The sequence below is a fragment of the Bidens hawaiensis genome, unplaced genomic scaffold (genome assembly GCF_021521415.1).
Source record: "Bidens hawaiensis isolate Kalapana, Puna unplaced genomic scaffold, B.hawaiensis_p1.1 tig00018130_1, whole genome shotgun sequence".
In the NCBI taxonomy this organism is placed as follows: domain Eukaryota; kingdom Viridiplantae; phylum Streptophyta; class Magnoliopsida; order Asterales; family Asteraceae; genus Bidens; species Bidens hawaiensis.
The window spans coordinates 204,268-217,158 of NW_027492738.1; the positions used below are offsets into that span (position 1 = coordinate 204,268).

General features: G+C 36.2%; 1 protein-coding gene across 1 annotated transcript; it reads right to left on the bottom strand.

Moving 5' to 3' along the window:
- Positions 1–6,235: 6,235 nt before the first annotated feature.
- On the bottom strand, positions 6,236–10,756 carry LOC143555405 (ras-related protein RABH1e-like). The gene is made up of 6 exons (XM_077044969.1): positions 10,634–10,756; positions 9,990–10,060; positions 9,808–9,896; positions 8,134–8,245; positions 7,464–7,554; positions 6,236–6,591 (listed from the first exon to the last, which is right to left on the bottom strand). Exons 1-6 carry the CDS (start codon positions 10,748–10,750, stop codon positions 6,448–6,450), a joined length of 624 nt encoding a protein of 207 aa, XP_076901084.1. The 5' UTR covers positions 10,751–10,756; the 3' UTR covers positions 6,236–6,447.
- Positions 10,757–12,891: the final 2,135 nt, after the last annotated feature.

The following is a 12,891-nucleotide window of genomic DNA, read 5'->3' on the forward strand; positions in this document are numbered from 1 at the left end:
GAGGAATGGGGGGGGGGATTCTCTCGTAACCACCCTCTGGTGTGAGAATCAGTACTTGGTAGTATGAAATGTATTGATAGTGATAGTATGAGAGAGTATATCTTTTACCATTCGGAGATCGACTGGTATTTATAGCCGGAGGAGAGAGATAGGATGGTCAACTACTTTGTCAGGTTCCTCCACTAATAATATTCTCCATTCGTGTGATCGTGGAGGTTGGTGGAAGTTGGCAGGCATCATGACCTTTTGACAGGGACGTTTTGTACTATTTTGTACCGTCCTTTATGTGTTGTCCAGTCCCCATTGGTTGGGTGTCTATTCCCATGTAGATTGTACCTTTTTGTCCCATGCTTATGAGACCTTTGCGCCACCATTCCCTAGGCGTCAGGGAATGTGTATTATATTAAGAAGTAACTTTAGCGTCTTCCGCCCAGCGTTCTGGTTGCGCTGGATTTGGGTGTTATACTTGTTAAACGGTGGGTTTAATACCCTACATCTACACATTTATTTGTTAAGTTGATAATTATTAAATTCTGATTTCAAGGACGAAAATAACTAAATACGGGTTTCAAGCAGCCAGTGTAAACATGGAAACAGTTGTTCCATTATTACCCTTGTAACATGCAGTACAAAAGCTGAATTCATCTGTCCTTCGATCCTGAACTCTGAAGATACATTTTTGTAGATAGAATCCAAGTAAATGAATGGCTCATATCTGCCTTGCCTTTTCTTTTTTCATGATTATCATGTGTTTGTTTTCTTTGATGTTGGTCTTGCTTCATTATTTTCTTATATGCTTAATGTTGTTGTGACTTGTGAGAATATGACTCACTATATGAGTGTTCTTTTAGGGCATTGATTTTACATGTATGGAAAGATTACAGAATTTGATGCGTTTGATTAGTGGATTAATTGGTAGAATATGTTTTTTTAACATGTATCTGGAATGCTTCATTAGAACATTTGTCACCTTTTTTTTAACGCTGGTTAGGGGATGATTGCATACTACACTACAGCTTATTCATGTTTTGATTGAATATTGATAGCAATGGTGCTGCAGGTTTTTGTATCTATAACTGCTGTTTATGATTTGTTGTTTTTAAGGTTAATGTTTTAGTAAATGATCTTTTTAATCCTAAGGGTAACGGGGCGCCAAGGGACGCGATCTAGGTGGCAACCGCGCACACCACTACCACCCTCACGCGAGCAGGGGCGCGAAGGCGGGGGAGCCGGACCGCGGGGCTAAAACTAGCCGTTGGACATTGATTTGCTCAAAAGAGCCGTTGGGCTTGAGTTTAAAAAAAAAAATTAATTACAAACCCTACCACTACCACTATAAATAACAACCTCATTTTATAAAAATAACACACCAATCTCACTCCCTTTCTCTATACTATTATTTACAAAACTTCTCTAAATTTCTCAAATTTATAACAATGTCGGGTTCGGGTAATTTCAACATCAACGACCCTCAATTTCCCGAAGGATTGAACTACTTGGACGACGAATCGTTTCAAGCTTTCGTGTATTCTCAAAACGCGACTTTTTACAACTCCGAGATGTCACAATCCGAATATTCGAACCCGGAGACACAACCAGAGCCACAACCGGAGCCGGAACCGGTGCCGGCTAAACCCGCAAAACGATCTCACAAAGGTAAGGGGAAGAAAACCGGAGAAGCGGGTGGTTCATCGGCACCGGTTATGAGTAAGCGGAAGGTTACTCCGTGGTCTAAAGAAGAGAAACTCGCGTTGACAAATGCTTGGTTTGAAATATCTCAAGATCGGAACACGGGTAAATTATTTTTTGAATTTTATTTTTTAATATATCTTTTTAGTTTTATGCAATTATTACATTTTTTGTTATTTATTTTGTAGCTGACTTTCAAAGACGTCGAGTTTTTCGGGCCAAGGTTTGGAAATGTTTTTATAAGCAAGTGGGGAGTATGGATCGTACCGAAAATATGATATCAGGTCGGTGGACCGATATTTGTAAATTTGTAGGATTGTCTACCAACCTACATAACCGAAATTCTAACCGAATGCGGCCGAGTGGGACCGATGATCTCTCAGCTTACCAATTCACTTGTGATGAATGGAAACAAGAGGTGTTTAGGAAGTACGGGATGGTGAAGACGTTTGACGAGGGCAACTTGCGGGAGTTGTTAAGGAAGTGCTCGAAATGGATGCAACAATGTGCGGAAGACTTTGGCGAAGGTGCAAAACGTACGAAAACTAGTACGTCTGGCATATACGTCTCTTCGAGCGGGTCGGAGAATAAAATTGACTTCGACCTAAACTTGTCCGAAGGTCATTTGAAAGACCAAGGTTGTAGCCACCCTCGGGTAGGGAATGTGGGACGGTTGGTGATATTGACTATAAAAAACAAATTAAGGAATTATCAAGTGGCCTCTTCTCGATTGGCGAAGCTCGACATACAAAAAACCGGTTTAAGAGTTTGGCTTTTCTAGCCAAAGACTTTAGCCACCTACTGCCATCCGACTAAGCGATAATGGAGGAAAAAAAAGATCGTATTCGGAAGGAACTGACGAAAAAAAACGCTATTTTTATGTATTTTTTTAGAGGTGGTTGCATTTTAAATTTATGTTTTTATTTTCATTTTTATTTATGTTTTATGAAATGCTTTAATTTAGTATTTTCGTGTTTAACAAAAAAAATCAACCAAGCCCCGAATCACCTGGATCACTACACACTTAGCCTACATGTCGTATTTGTATTGGATCACTTGAGTTGGGATCAAGCCCCATTACCCTTAGCCTAGTGAAGCTGGGAATACACGATAGTTTATTTTTAGTTATTTTAGTACATACAACATCTAACTTATACACTTAACATAAGTACATAACACATGATAGATACGACGACACCAACAAGACAAGAGGCAAAAGTACGAACCGCGACAAGACCAAACACGTGTGACACTAATACTGATAACCTGAAGTCTTTTGCAGAAATGAAGCCTCTGTATTTTGTACAAGGTTAACGAAAACTAACCTAAGACAGTGGCAACATGCATCTATTGTCGTGAAGCCACATAATTAGACTGCAGGCTACATTTTGTATATTTAGACCGTCTCTTTTGTATGTGGCCTACCTAAAAAATATGCTGAAACGCTACTGTAACTAATGTCAAGAAACATTTGTCCTTTGTGTGATACTATACTCTTGCAGCTAAGGAATTGGAAAACAATGCCTAAAACAGTAGAACCAACTTACATGATTTTAACAATTGCATATGTTACTTGCTGCACAACACATTGGCTCACATGTAAATGAAGCAGTAAATACTAAATACCAAACAAAATTAGAATAATTTGGAAACTGCTAACTTTTACTGTTGGTTCGATTCAATTAATGCGGTTCAGTTTTGTTGGTTAATTCAATTACTGTTCGGTAACTTGCTTACAAAACAAATAAGTAAATAACATCAAACAATTACTGTTCGGTTAATTCAAACCTAGTTTTAGTTTAATTGTTCAGTTTTAACATAGTACATTTTAAAAAAGTAGAAAAACAAACGAGCCTGAACATGGCTCGTTTAGCTAAACATGTTTCAGGAGTTCACCCCAAGACTGACCCGAACACGTTCTACCCCAAAGACGTGTGAAGTCTGTGTTAGTACCATCCACTTCACACCCTTATAAACATTTATGAGGTTTAAAGATAATAACTAAGAATATATTTGAGTAAAAGATGATAGAATGCTAAATTCAACATGATGATCAATCGTTGAGATTACACAAAAACAACAAAGCTTCAGCGTCCATAATAAGGGAAGAACATCTTATAACTTATTAAAATGATAATAAGTGATCTGGTTAATATATAAAACTCCACCGAAAAAGCAAAAAAACAGCGAACTTGTTCTACTAGTTCATTTCATTATACTAATTCTTATTTAAATTTATTATTATCAATCTATTTATTTAAAAATAAAAGTTAATTATTATTATTGTTATTAAACACTTAATTTAACCAAACTGTGAAATTGTCAAATCGAAAACGTTGTAAAAACACAAAATAAAGGGGTCTTCAATCGTACATAATCACACAAATTTGACTATTGTTAAGCATCTGAAAACAATAACCGAAAGAAGGGGGCATGGAAATACAAATGAAATTAACGTGAGAATCAAGTAGAGTAATTATATATACGAGTAGTGTAATTATGTAATTACATCACTTATATATACAATTACTCTACTTGATTCTCACAATTAGCACGTTAATTTCATTTGTACATTAACTTTAAAACATATAATGAAAGTTTAGAAAAAACGAGTCAACGCATAAGCTGGCAAGTCAAGTACGGCTTGGTTGATAATAGCGAGTCGAATTAGATCAACTCGTGTTATTATTTGCGCTCGTTAAACAACCATAGTAATAAATAAAATTAATATAAGAGTAAATTATAGTTTTCGTCTTTAGGTCGATAGCAAATTCAGGTTTCTTGTTTGAACTAAAAGAAATAATAGAAAGTGGTCTTTATGTTCAAACTTGTGTACATGTTTCGTTCTTTACACTAATGAGCTTTACATTTTTCGGTTAAGTTCAAGTATGTGTGTGGCACATGAAGGTGATTTGATTATTTTTCTTGCCGAGTAAAAGCGGATTCAAAGAGGGTTAACTTAAATTAGGGGCTAGCGAAGATGAACACAAGAATATGAAGATAGAATTCATTTTGTAGGAGGGGTAATGTTAGGGTTAGATGAAGCTAGTGATGTTCAACGAAACCGGTTCCTGGAATCGAACCGGTGGACCCGAACCGGTTCCTACTCGTTTTTTGTAGGAACCGGACCCTATCTGATTCAACCCGATGATCCGTGACCGGTTCTTGCATTTCTGAGTGGGGGCGGGTAGGAACCGGAACCGAACCGGAACCGGTTCTGGAACCGAACCATCCGGAACCGGTTCCTAACCGGTTCTAGCCGTTGGATCGAATATAGCCGTTGGAAATCGTTTTTTTGGCCGTTTTTTGACCGTTGGGGTCAAAAATAGCCGTTTTTTGGCTCCCCCAAGCACCCCACTACTAGTATAAATAGGTATTTGGTGTCATGGGTTCATCACAACACTCAAAACGCAAACCCGAACGCAAAAAAATACAAAAAAAACGCTATTACAACGTTTTGAGTTCTCTAATCTCTTGTTTTCTCTTCTTCTATATTCATATTTGTTGTTATGGCTGCCTCACAATCATCGGTTGGTCAAGGTTCCAACGCCGAACCAAGTTTCGTTCGTATTGTACCTCATAATCGTAATCAAGAGATTTTGTGCAATTGGGATTTGGTTGAATTGAGTGATGACCATTCATTGAAGGCTTGGTGCAAGTTTTGTGGGATTTATTTAAACCCACTTTGGAATTCAAATTTGAAGAAACACATCGAAAAACCGTATTGCAAGGCGTTGAAAAAGAACGTCGATTCGCAACAAACGCAAATGGATAGTGAAGGCGGAATATTTACATACCAAATTGATCGAGTTCAAGATCGTATGGCGAAGTTTGTGATTCAAGAAGCTTTGCCGTTTAGCCACTTCGACAACCCTCACTTAACCGCCATGATTCGAGATACGCTTCAACCACAATACACTCACGTAAGTCGTCATACTCTTAAACGTTATTGTTTAAAATTATGGAAGAAGGCCAAAGAGGTACTAATTGCATATTTTGAAAATATAAATACGGGAATAAACTTAACTAGTGATGTTTGGTCGGCTCCACATGGTCTACCCGAATCTTTTCTTCATCAGTTAATTGTTTATTTTTATGTTAATTGTTTTTTTTATTTTTCATGTTATACAAATACGAATCGTAGTTTAGAATCCAAATCGCAAACGAAAAACGAAAAAAAAAAAAAAAATTTACACTGTAACCGGTTGGAACCGGTTACGGTACAGGAACCGGGTTAGGAACCGATAAGAACCGGTTAGATAGGTTAGGGGTCCGAGGGTGGGAGAACCGGTTCGAGCCTGGAACCGGTTTAAAGGGGGTTTTGAATATAGGAACCGGTTAGGAACCGGTTCCGGTTCCTAGTCCCAAACCGTTTTGAACATGCCTAGATGAAGCTTTGAGCAGACTAAAGGGTCTCTAACATCAAGTTATGTTTTAATATGCACTTGTTTCATCTAATAAGCTTAAGCCAATTAATGTTGAATAGATTGCACCAGGTTTGTTTCAGTTTATTTGATTTGTAACTTGAATTACGGGAATGCTACAATTGAATATAAAACAACCCATTATTTGTATATTAAACAAAACAAGCTAATAAAAAAAAAGCACCAATCATATCATCATGAATGTCTTGCTCTATGATATATCTAGAAATGTATATCGAAGATACATCATATCTTCTTACTTTCTTCACCATGTCACTTACAAATCAAAATTATCAACAAATTAACCAACCAAAACCCATTACAAAATGCATCTCTAGCACGCACAACCTCCGCCTTGTTGTTCCGACTGTGAAGCGTTACCCGAAGATTTCAAATTGACATCAACCATGTCTTCTTGTTTTGTGGAGGAAAGAGTCTCCATTCCCGGTAATGCACCCGCAATCTTCCGAAACAAAGGCTGTATTATAAAAAGACAAGTGCTTTTTGATGAGAGATTGTTTCACTTTTATTAATTAAATTATTTTCAAAAGTGTTTTGTGACCCATCCCAACTCGACCCGCACTACAAACCTACATACTTTGACTCGCTACACAGGTTTGACCTCAACACAAATGTAATTGCTTTATACACAATTATATATTTTCTGTTGTAAATTTGTAATTTTGAGTACTGATACTAGGAGTGTCACTGTAAGCGAGCCAAGCAGCTCATGAGTTAAGATTGGCTCGCAAAAAGCTAAACAAGCTTCAGCTCGAGCCATCTATCCATCTAATAAACAAGCTCGATCCCTATTTAATATATTAAATATATTTAATAATAACAATTATTATTATTTATTGAATTATAATAAATTACCTAAATAATATATCATGATACATAAATATTATAATTATAAATATACATAAAAGTAACTATATATACCATTATATATAAATAATTAGATAATTAAAACAGTAAATAACCCGAGCTCGGGAGGCTGAAAAACTACCAACGAGCCAGGCTCAAGCTTGAAAAACCACCCACGAGCCAAGCTAGAGTTCTCTTAACTTAAACTAGTTGAGCTCGAGTTTAGACAAACTCGGGCCCAGCTCATTCTCGCATGTAATTAATACACGAAAAAATATAATTTTTTTTAGGTGAAACAGGCTGTGCTCTTTATGAGTATCGTGTTTGGGTTCGACCAGTTTAGCATCTCTACCCATGACTTACAGTTGATGAGTAAAACTATACAGACACATAATACGTAACTAAGCAAATCACTTTGGTGTATAAAGAAAGCCCGGTGTATAAAGCAAATCTATTAGATAAAAGCTAAGTAAGAGATTAAACCTTGATGTTAAATCCGGCTTTTGCACTGGTCTCTATAAACATGACTCCAAATTCTCGAGCTTTGCCATCTCCTTCTTCAATTGAAACTTGCCTGTTTAGTCATTAAACTTTAGCATCAAGTAAATGAGAATCATGATAACATCCTCAGTGCTTCTCACATAGTCACATTATAATATACAAATGGCGCCCAAATTGAAATGCTAAAAAACCAAAATGAATAGAAGCTAAAACATACCTCAACCCGAAATATGGTTCTAATGTTAAGATAAACATATATTTGGGTAATTGGGTTATTATTATCTCAAACGAGTTAAACTGGTAAACGAAACAAATTAGCTAGAAAAGGAATGCTTCAGATAATCTGAGTATCCGACAACTCATATACGTTGAAAATCGCCCAAAAGTATATTTTTTATGTATATAATTTATTCAATAATTTTGATATTTATTAGTCTTGTTATAAAAATGTTGGTTTTAATGAATGCATGATGACAGTTGATTCCAACCCAACTCGTCTCATTTTGACCAGTAGCAAACAAAAAAAAAACAGTATTGACCCCAGTCCCCAACCCTATTTTATCCTCCCGCCTATCTCACCACCTCTACACTACAATATCTGCAAATAAAAAAGTTGGACTTATCAGATGTGTTCAAACAATAAATCTCAAACCTTTTGTCAACAAGATCGGTTTTGTTTCCAACAAGAACTATGATGACATCAGTGCCACGCTCAGTACGTACTTCTTCTATCCACTTAGCAGTGTTCAAGAATGACTGTCGGTCTGCAAAATAAAAAATCCCACATAGGGAACGGGTTAAAAAAGAACAAACAATTGTCTGATACATTTATATGAATTCTTGTTTCAAGCAAGTGTGCGAGTGTATTTACTCGATAATAACAAAAATTATATTGCACATATCAAAACAATATCCTAGAGAGCAAATGCGCAGTTTGGGTAATAGGTCAAACCGGGTTGGGGTCAAAAGGGGTGAATTTAATATGCAGGTCAAATAGATAATATTGGAAGTCAACTCTTCTTTGACCCTTTAGATACATTGTGTAGACAATTAATGTAATAAGTAAGGCTACAATATTATATATATTAAAATAGTAAGATAATACTTTTGTACAAAAATTAATTTAAGACGTTGCAATTACAAGTTTGATATAAATATTACAATGACGTTAATAAACGAGGTCGAGCCTACAGATAAGCTTGTTCAATAAATGAGCCCAAGCCCGAGCTTCACTTATCGTGCTCGAGCTGGCTCGCGAGCCTAAACTTATGATAAAATAACTGAATAAAATATACAAATTATTATGCTATATATAAAAAATATAATTACACCATATGTAAAAATCAATCAATCAATCAATCAATCATACCCAGTAAAATCCCACCGACAGCAAAGCTATAAGTAGGGTCTGGGGAGGGTGGGATGTAGGCACACCGTACCTCTATCCAAAGGAATAAAGAGGTGGCTTCCAGAGAGACCCTCGGCTCTAAGTACATGTGTATGAAGCAAAATAAAGGAAATCAAAGTTTAACAGTTATATAAAAACTACTACTAATTATAATAATATTAATAGTAAGATCACAGTTTAACAGCTATATAAAAGCTAATAATAATTATAATAATAATAATATATGTAAGGGAAATACCATTATGGTATGTGACCTAAATAAGTTAAGTCTAAGCCCTAAGGTATTCAATTCTCTCTAAAAATCCTTAACTTTAATTTTACTTCTCCACGAATTCCTATCCTCAACCATGTCCTCGGAGAGGTTTAGGTCTATCAAATCATGCCTAATCCTCTCATCCCAAGTCAATTTCGGTCGTCCTCTACCCCTCCTCCCCTCTATAGTAATGTTTTCTACGGATCTAACAGGATTCGTCGTCTGTCTTCTCTATAGTAATGTTTTCTACGGATCTAACAGGATTCGTCGTCTGTCTTCTCTTTACATGTCCAAACCATCTCAAACCATATGTAAAAATCAATAATAAAATTATCAATGAATAAGAAACGAGCCAAGCTCGAGCTCAAAAAACTACTAACGAGGCGAGATCAACCATTAAAGATAGAGCTCAAGCTATCATAAGTTAAACGAGCCAAGCTCGAGCTCGAAAAACTACTATGCCGAGTTCAACCGTTAAAGATAAAGCTCAAGGTCTCATAAGTTAAACGAGCCAAGCTCGAGCTCAAAAATCCACTAACGAGCCGAGTTGAACCGTTAAAGATAGAGCTCAAGATCTCATAAGTTAAACGAGCCAAGCTCGGGTCGGCTCACTTACACCCGTAATCTGAAATAATAAAATGTAACGCATGTTTGGTTCTACTCACTAGCAACATCATATACAATGACTGCAACTGATGAATCTCTTATATAGCTTGGAATCAGACTCCTAAATCTTTCCTGCCCAGCAGTATCCCTGAAATGTGACCAGACAAAATTTTATGAAATTGTAAATGAAACACATGAACTCAATGATTTATAAGGAATGATTAAAAAACGAAACAAGTACCAAAGTTGTAATCGAACTGTTCTATCTTCCAGGTACATTGTTTTTGACAAGAAATCAATGCCGATGGTAGCCTGCAGTGCAGTCAGAATCCAAAATGAATATAAATCAGAGGTTTAAAACACCGCCATATTACCAGAAGATCAATCACAAAAAACAGTTATTAAGGATAAGGGCAAATGGAACATAAGAAGAGCATAACAAAGATAAGAGGCTAATTAATGTACAGTGTGAATAATAATAATAAAAAGTATGCGCTTGAGAACATTGTTTCCTTCCTTCAAGGTACATATTCTACCAGGTATAGCATCGTACAAGTAATATATGAATGTTCTTGTATTTCCGGGATTGATATCAAAGTTAATCATGCTTACAGATGATCAAGATAATATTAGGAAAATGTTTAACATTTGGTAAATCAAAATCAATATCTGAGCGTCATGAAATCAAATTCAAATGATCACTTTCAAAGTTTAGGAGGAGAAATAATTGATGAATCCCCAAAATACATACATACATACATGTAAAACAATAATAACGAACGAATGAACGCAAAACCTATATATACAATTGGCATGATATCATCGATCATAAGTTACAAAAACCTCCGATCCGATCATCGCATACAATTTAGAAAATAATAATACCTGATAGGTTGTATCGAATTTGTCGTACATGAATCTGGTGATGATGCTGGTTTTGCCGACTGATTGATCCCCCAAAAACACCAGTTTGTATTTGGCAAGAGGTGATACACCCGCCATTATTATTATTATTATTATTATTATTATTATTATTATTATTATTATTATTCTTGACCTTCCTTCCTCGGCGATCAGATCTGAATATGTGGAATGTTTGTTAGAGAGAGAATGGAGCAAAATTCGGGGGTTGAGTATGAGAGAGAAACAAAATGCCAAGAGTTTGATCTGATTATTATTATTATTATTAATTTTTATTTTTATTTTTCCAATGGGTGGGTGGGTGGGTTTCTTTCTTTGTTTTTATACAACGCGGGCAAGAGAAGAAACCGCCACTGCCAGCACACCATTTTACCATTTTTTTTATTTTTATTTTTATTTTTATGAACAACGAACGAATCAAATTATGTTAATTTTCAAATACATTCGATCCGGCTCCTATTCAAACTACCTAATTCGTATTTGAGTTCATTTCAATTTCAAAGTCACTATAAACATGAGTTTTTAACAACAAACAAATAAATCATTCAAACTCACAACATTAAAGTTCTATAACTAAATCGAATTCGAACCTTCAAACTCGAATGCCAGTCGACTCCAATTTCAGGCTTCTCGACTCTGATTCAAACACTGAACTCCCCGATAGGAACATAATAACATATATGTTACATATGAGAAAAACATATTGTCACCACTTGGATTTTGTGGGTTTTCATGAACATATAGTTAGTTGTCTTAACGTAATATTTGTTGCCCTATATGATTGTATTATTAACATTAGAGATTCTATAGTCGTCATACATGCATCGACAATGAAGTGAGGCTTCCTCAGAACAATTCACCCAATACACATGTTTAACCATGTACAATATCGATGACCCGAGGGCTAACCCCATGCGGTTTTCTGATGTTCCTAAGGCTGTGATGAATATCACATATGAAAATAACGTTAAAACCACCTGATAAAGACTATACGGTAAATATAAGGACTATAAGATTAAGAGAAAATATTAGATTAGATGAAAGGAAAGAGGTAAAAAGAATGCCCAAAGATAAACTGAAGGGTTTTTGTTACTATAATTGATGAATAAAGAAGTACAAGATAACTCATTATATAGGGAACAAAGTTACATATTACTACCATCTAAAAATATAAAATATAACAAATGTTCTCCCGCAAGATAAGGGCGGGGAATGACCTGAAGCTTGGACCGTAGAAGGAGAAAACGTTGTGATGGTAGAGGCTTTGTGAAGATATCAGCTCAGCTATTTGATCACCTGTGGATATAAATCGAACATTTAGTTTACCTTGAGCCACCTTTTCTCTAACAAAGTGAAAATCAACCTGAATGTGTTTTGTACATGCATGAAACACGGGATTTACATACAAATAGGTAGAATCCAACTTGTCGCACCATAGTGTGGGTCAAATTTTAGTTTTAATACCGGGCTCGTGTAGGAGAGCTTTTAACCAAATTATATATGTTCCTGTATCTGCAAGAACTTTATATTCTGATTCAGTAGAGGAGCGGGAGACCGTACAAGGTTTGTGAACGGTCCACGAGATAATATTATGTCTCAAATATATAGTGACCCCCCCTTGGACCGACAGTCATTTGGAAAGCCGAACCAGTCGACATCAGAGTAAGCTCGAAGACAGGTTAGTAAGCGAGCATCCGTGAAAGCATGGATGCAACACCCGAACACTTCGATGTCATTTATGACAACTTTAGAAGTTGAGGGAACCTTTGGTCATTTTTTCAAACTTGAAGTACAGGGTTCAATTTGTAATTTTCCAAAAGTTAGAATGAGACGAACCGTCTTATTATTAGACGATCCATATCAAACCAAACCCAGACCCGAAGATTTCCAGATGAGATGGGGTATCTTATGCACCGTATGGGGTGTCTCACGTGCCATATTTTTTAGACGAGGCAGGCCGTAATTATGAGATGGGCTGTCTCATAATTAAACAGTTCGTCTAATCCCATGTGTCAGCAAGAGGTGTCAAAACTCGAACCCGACATGTCAAGTACTCATTGCTGACTCACCAGGTCATATTGGCCTATAAAAATTCATGCTTGAGCGTCGATAACTTGCACACTGACTCAGTTTATCATACCACACTCGCAAAGTAAGTTAGTTTAGTGTTCTTAGTGTTTCAAGTGTTCATAAGCAAGTTCAAGCAAGACCAAGAGGTTTTT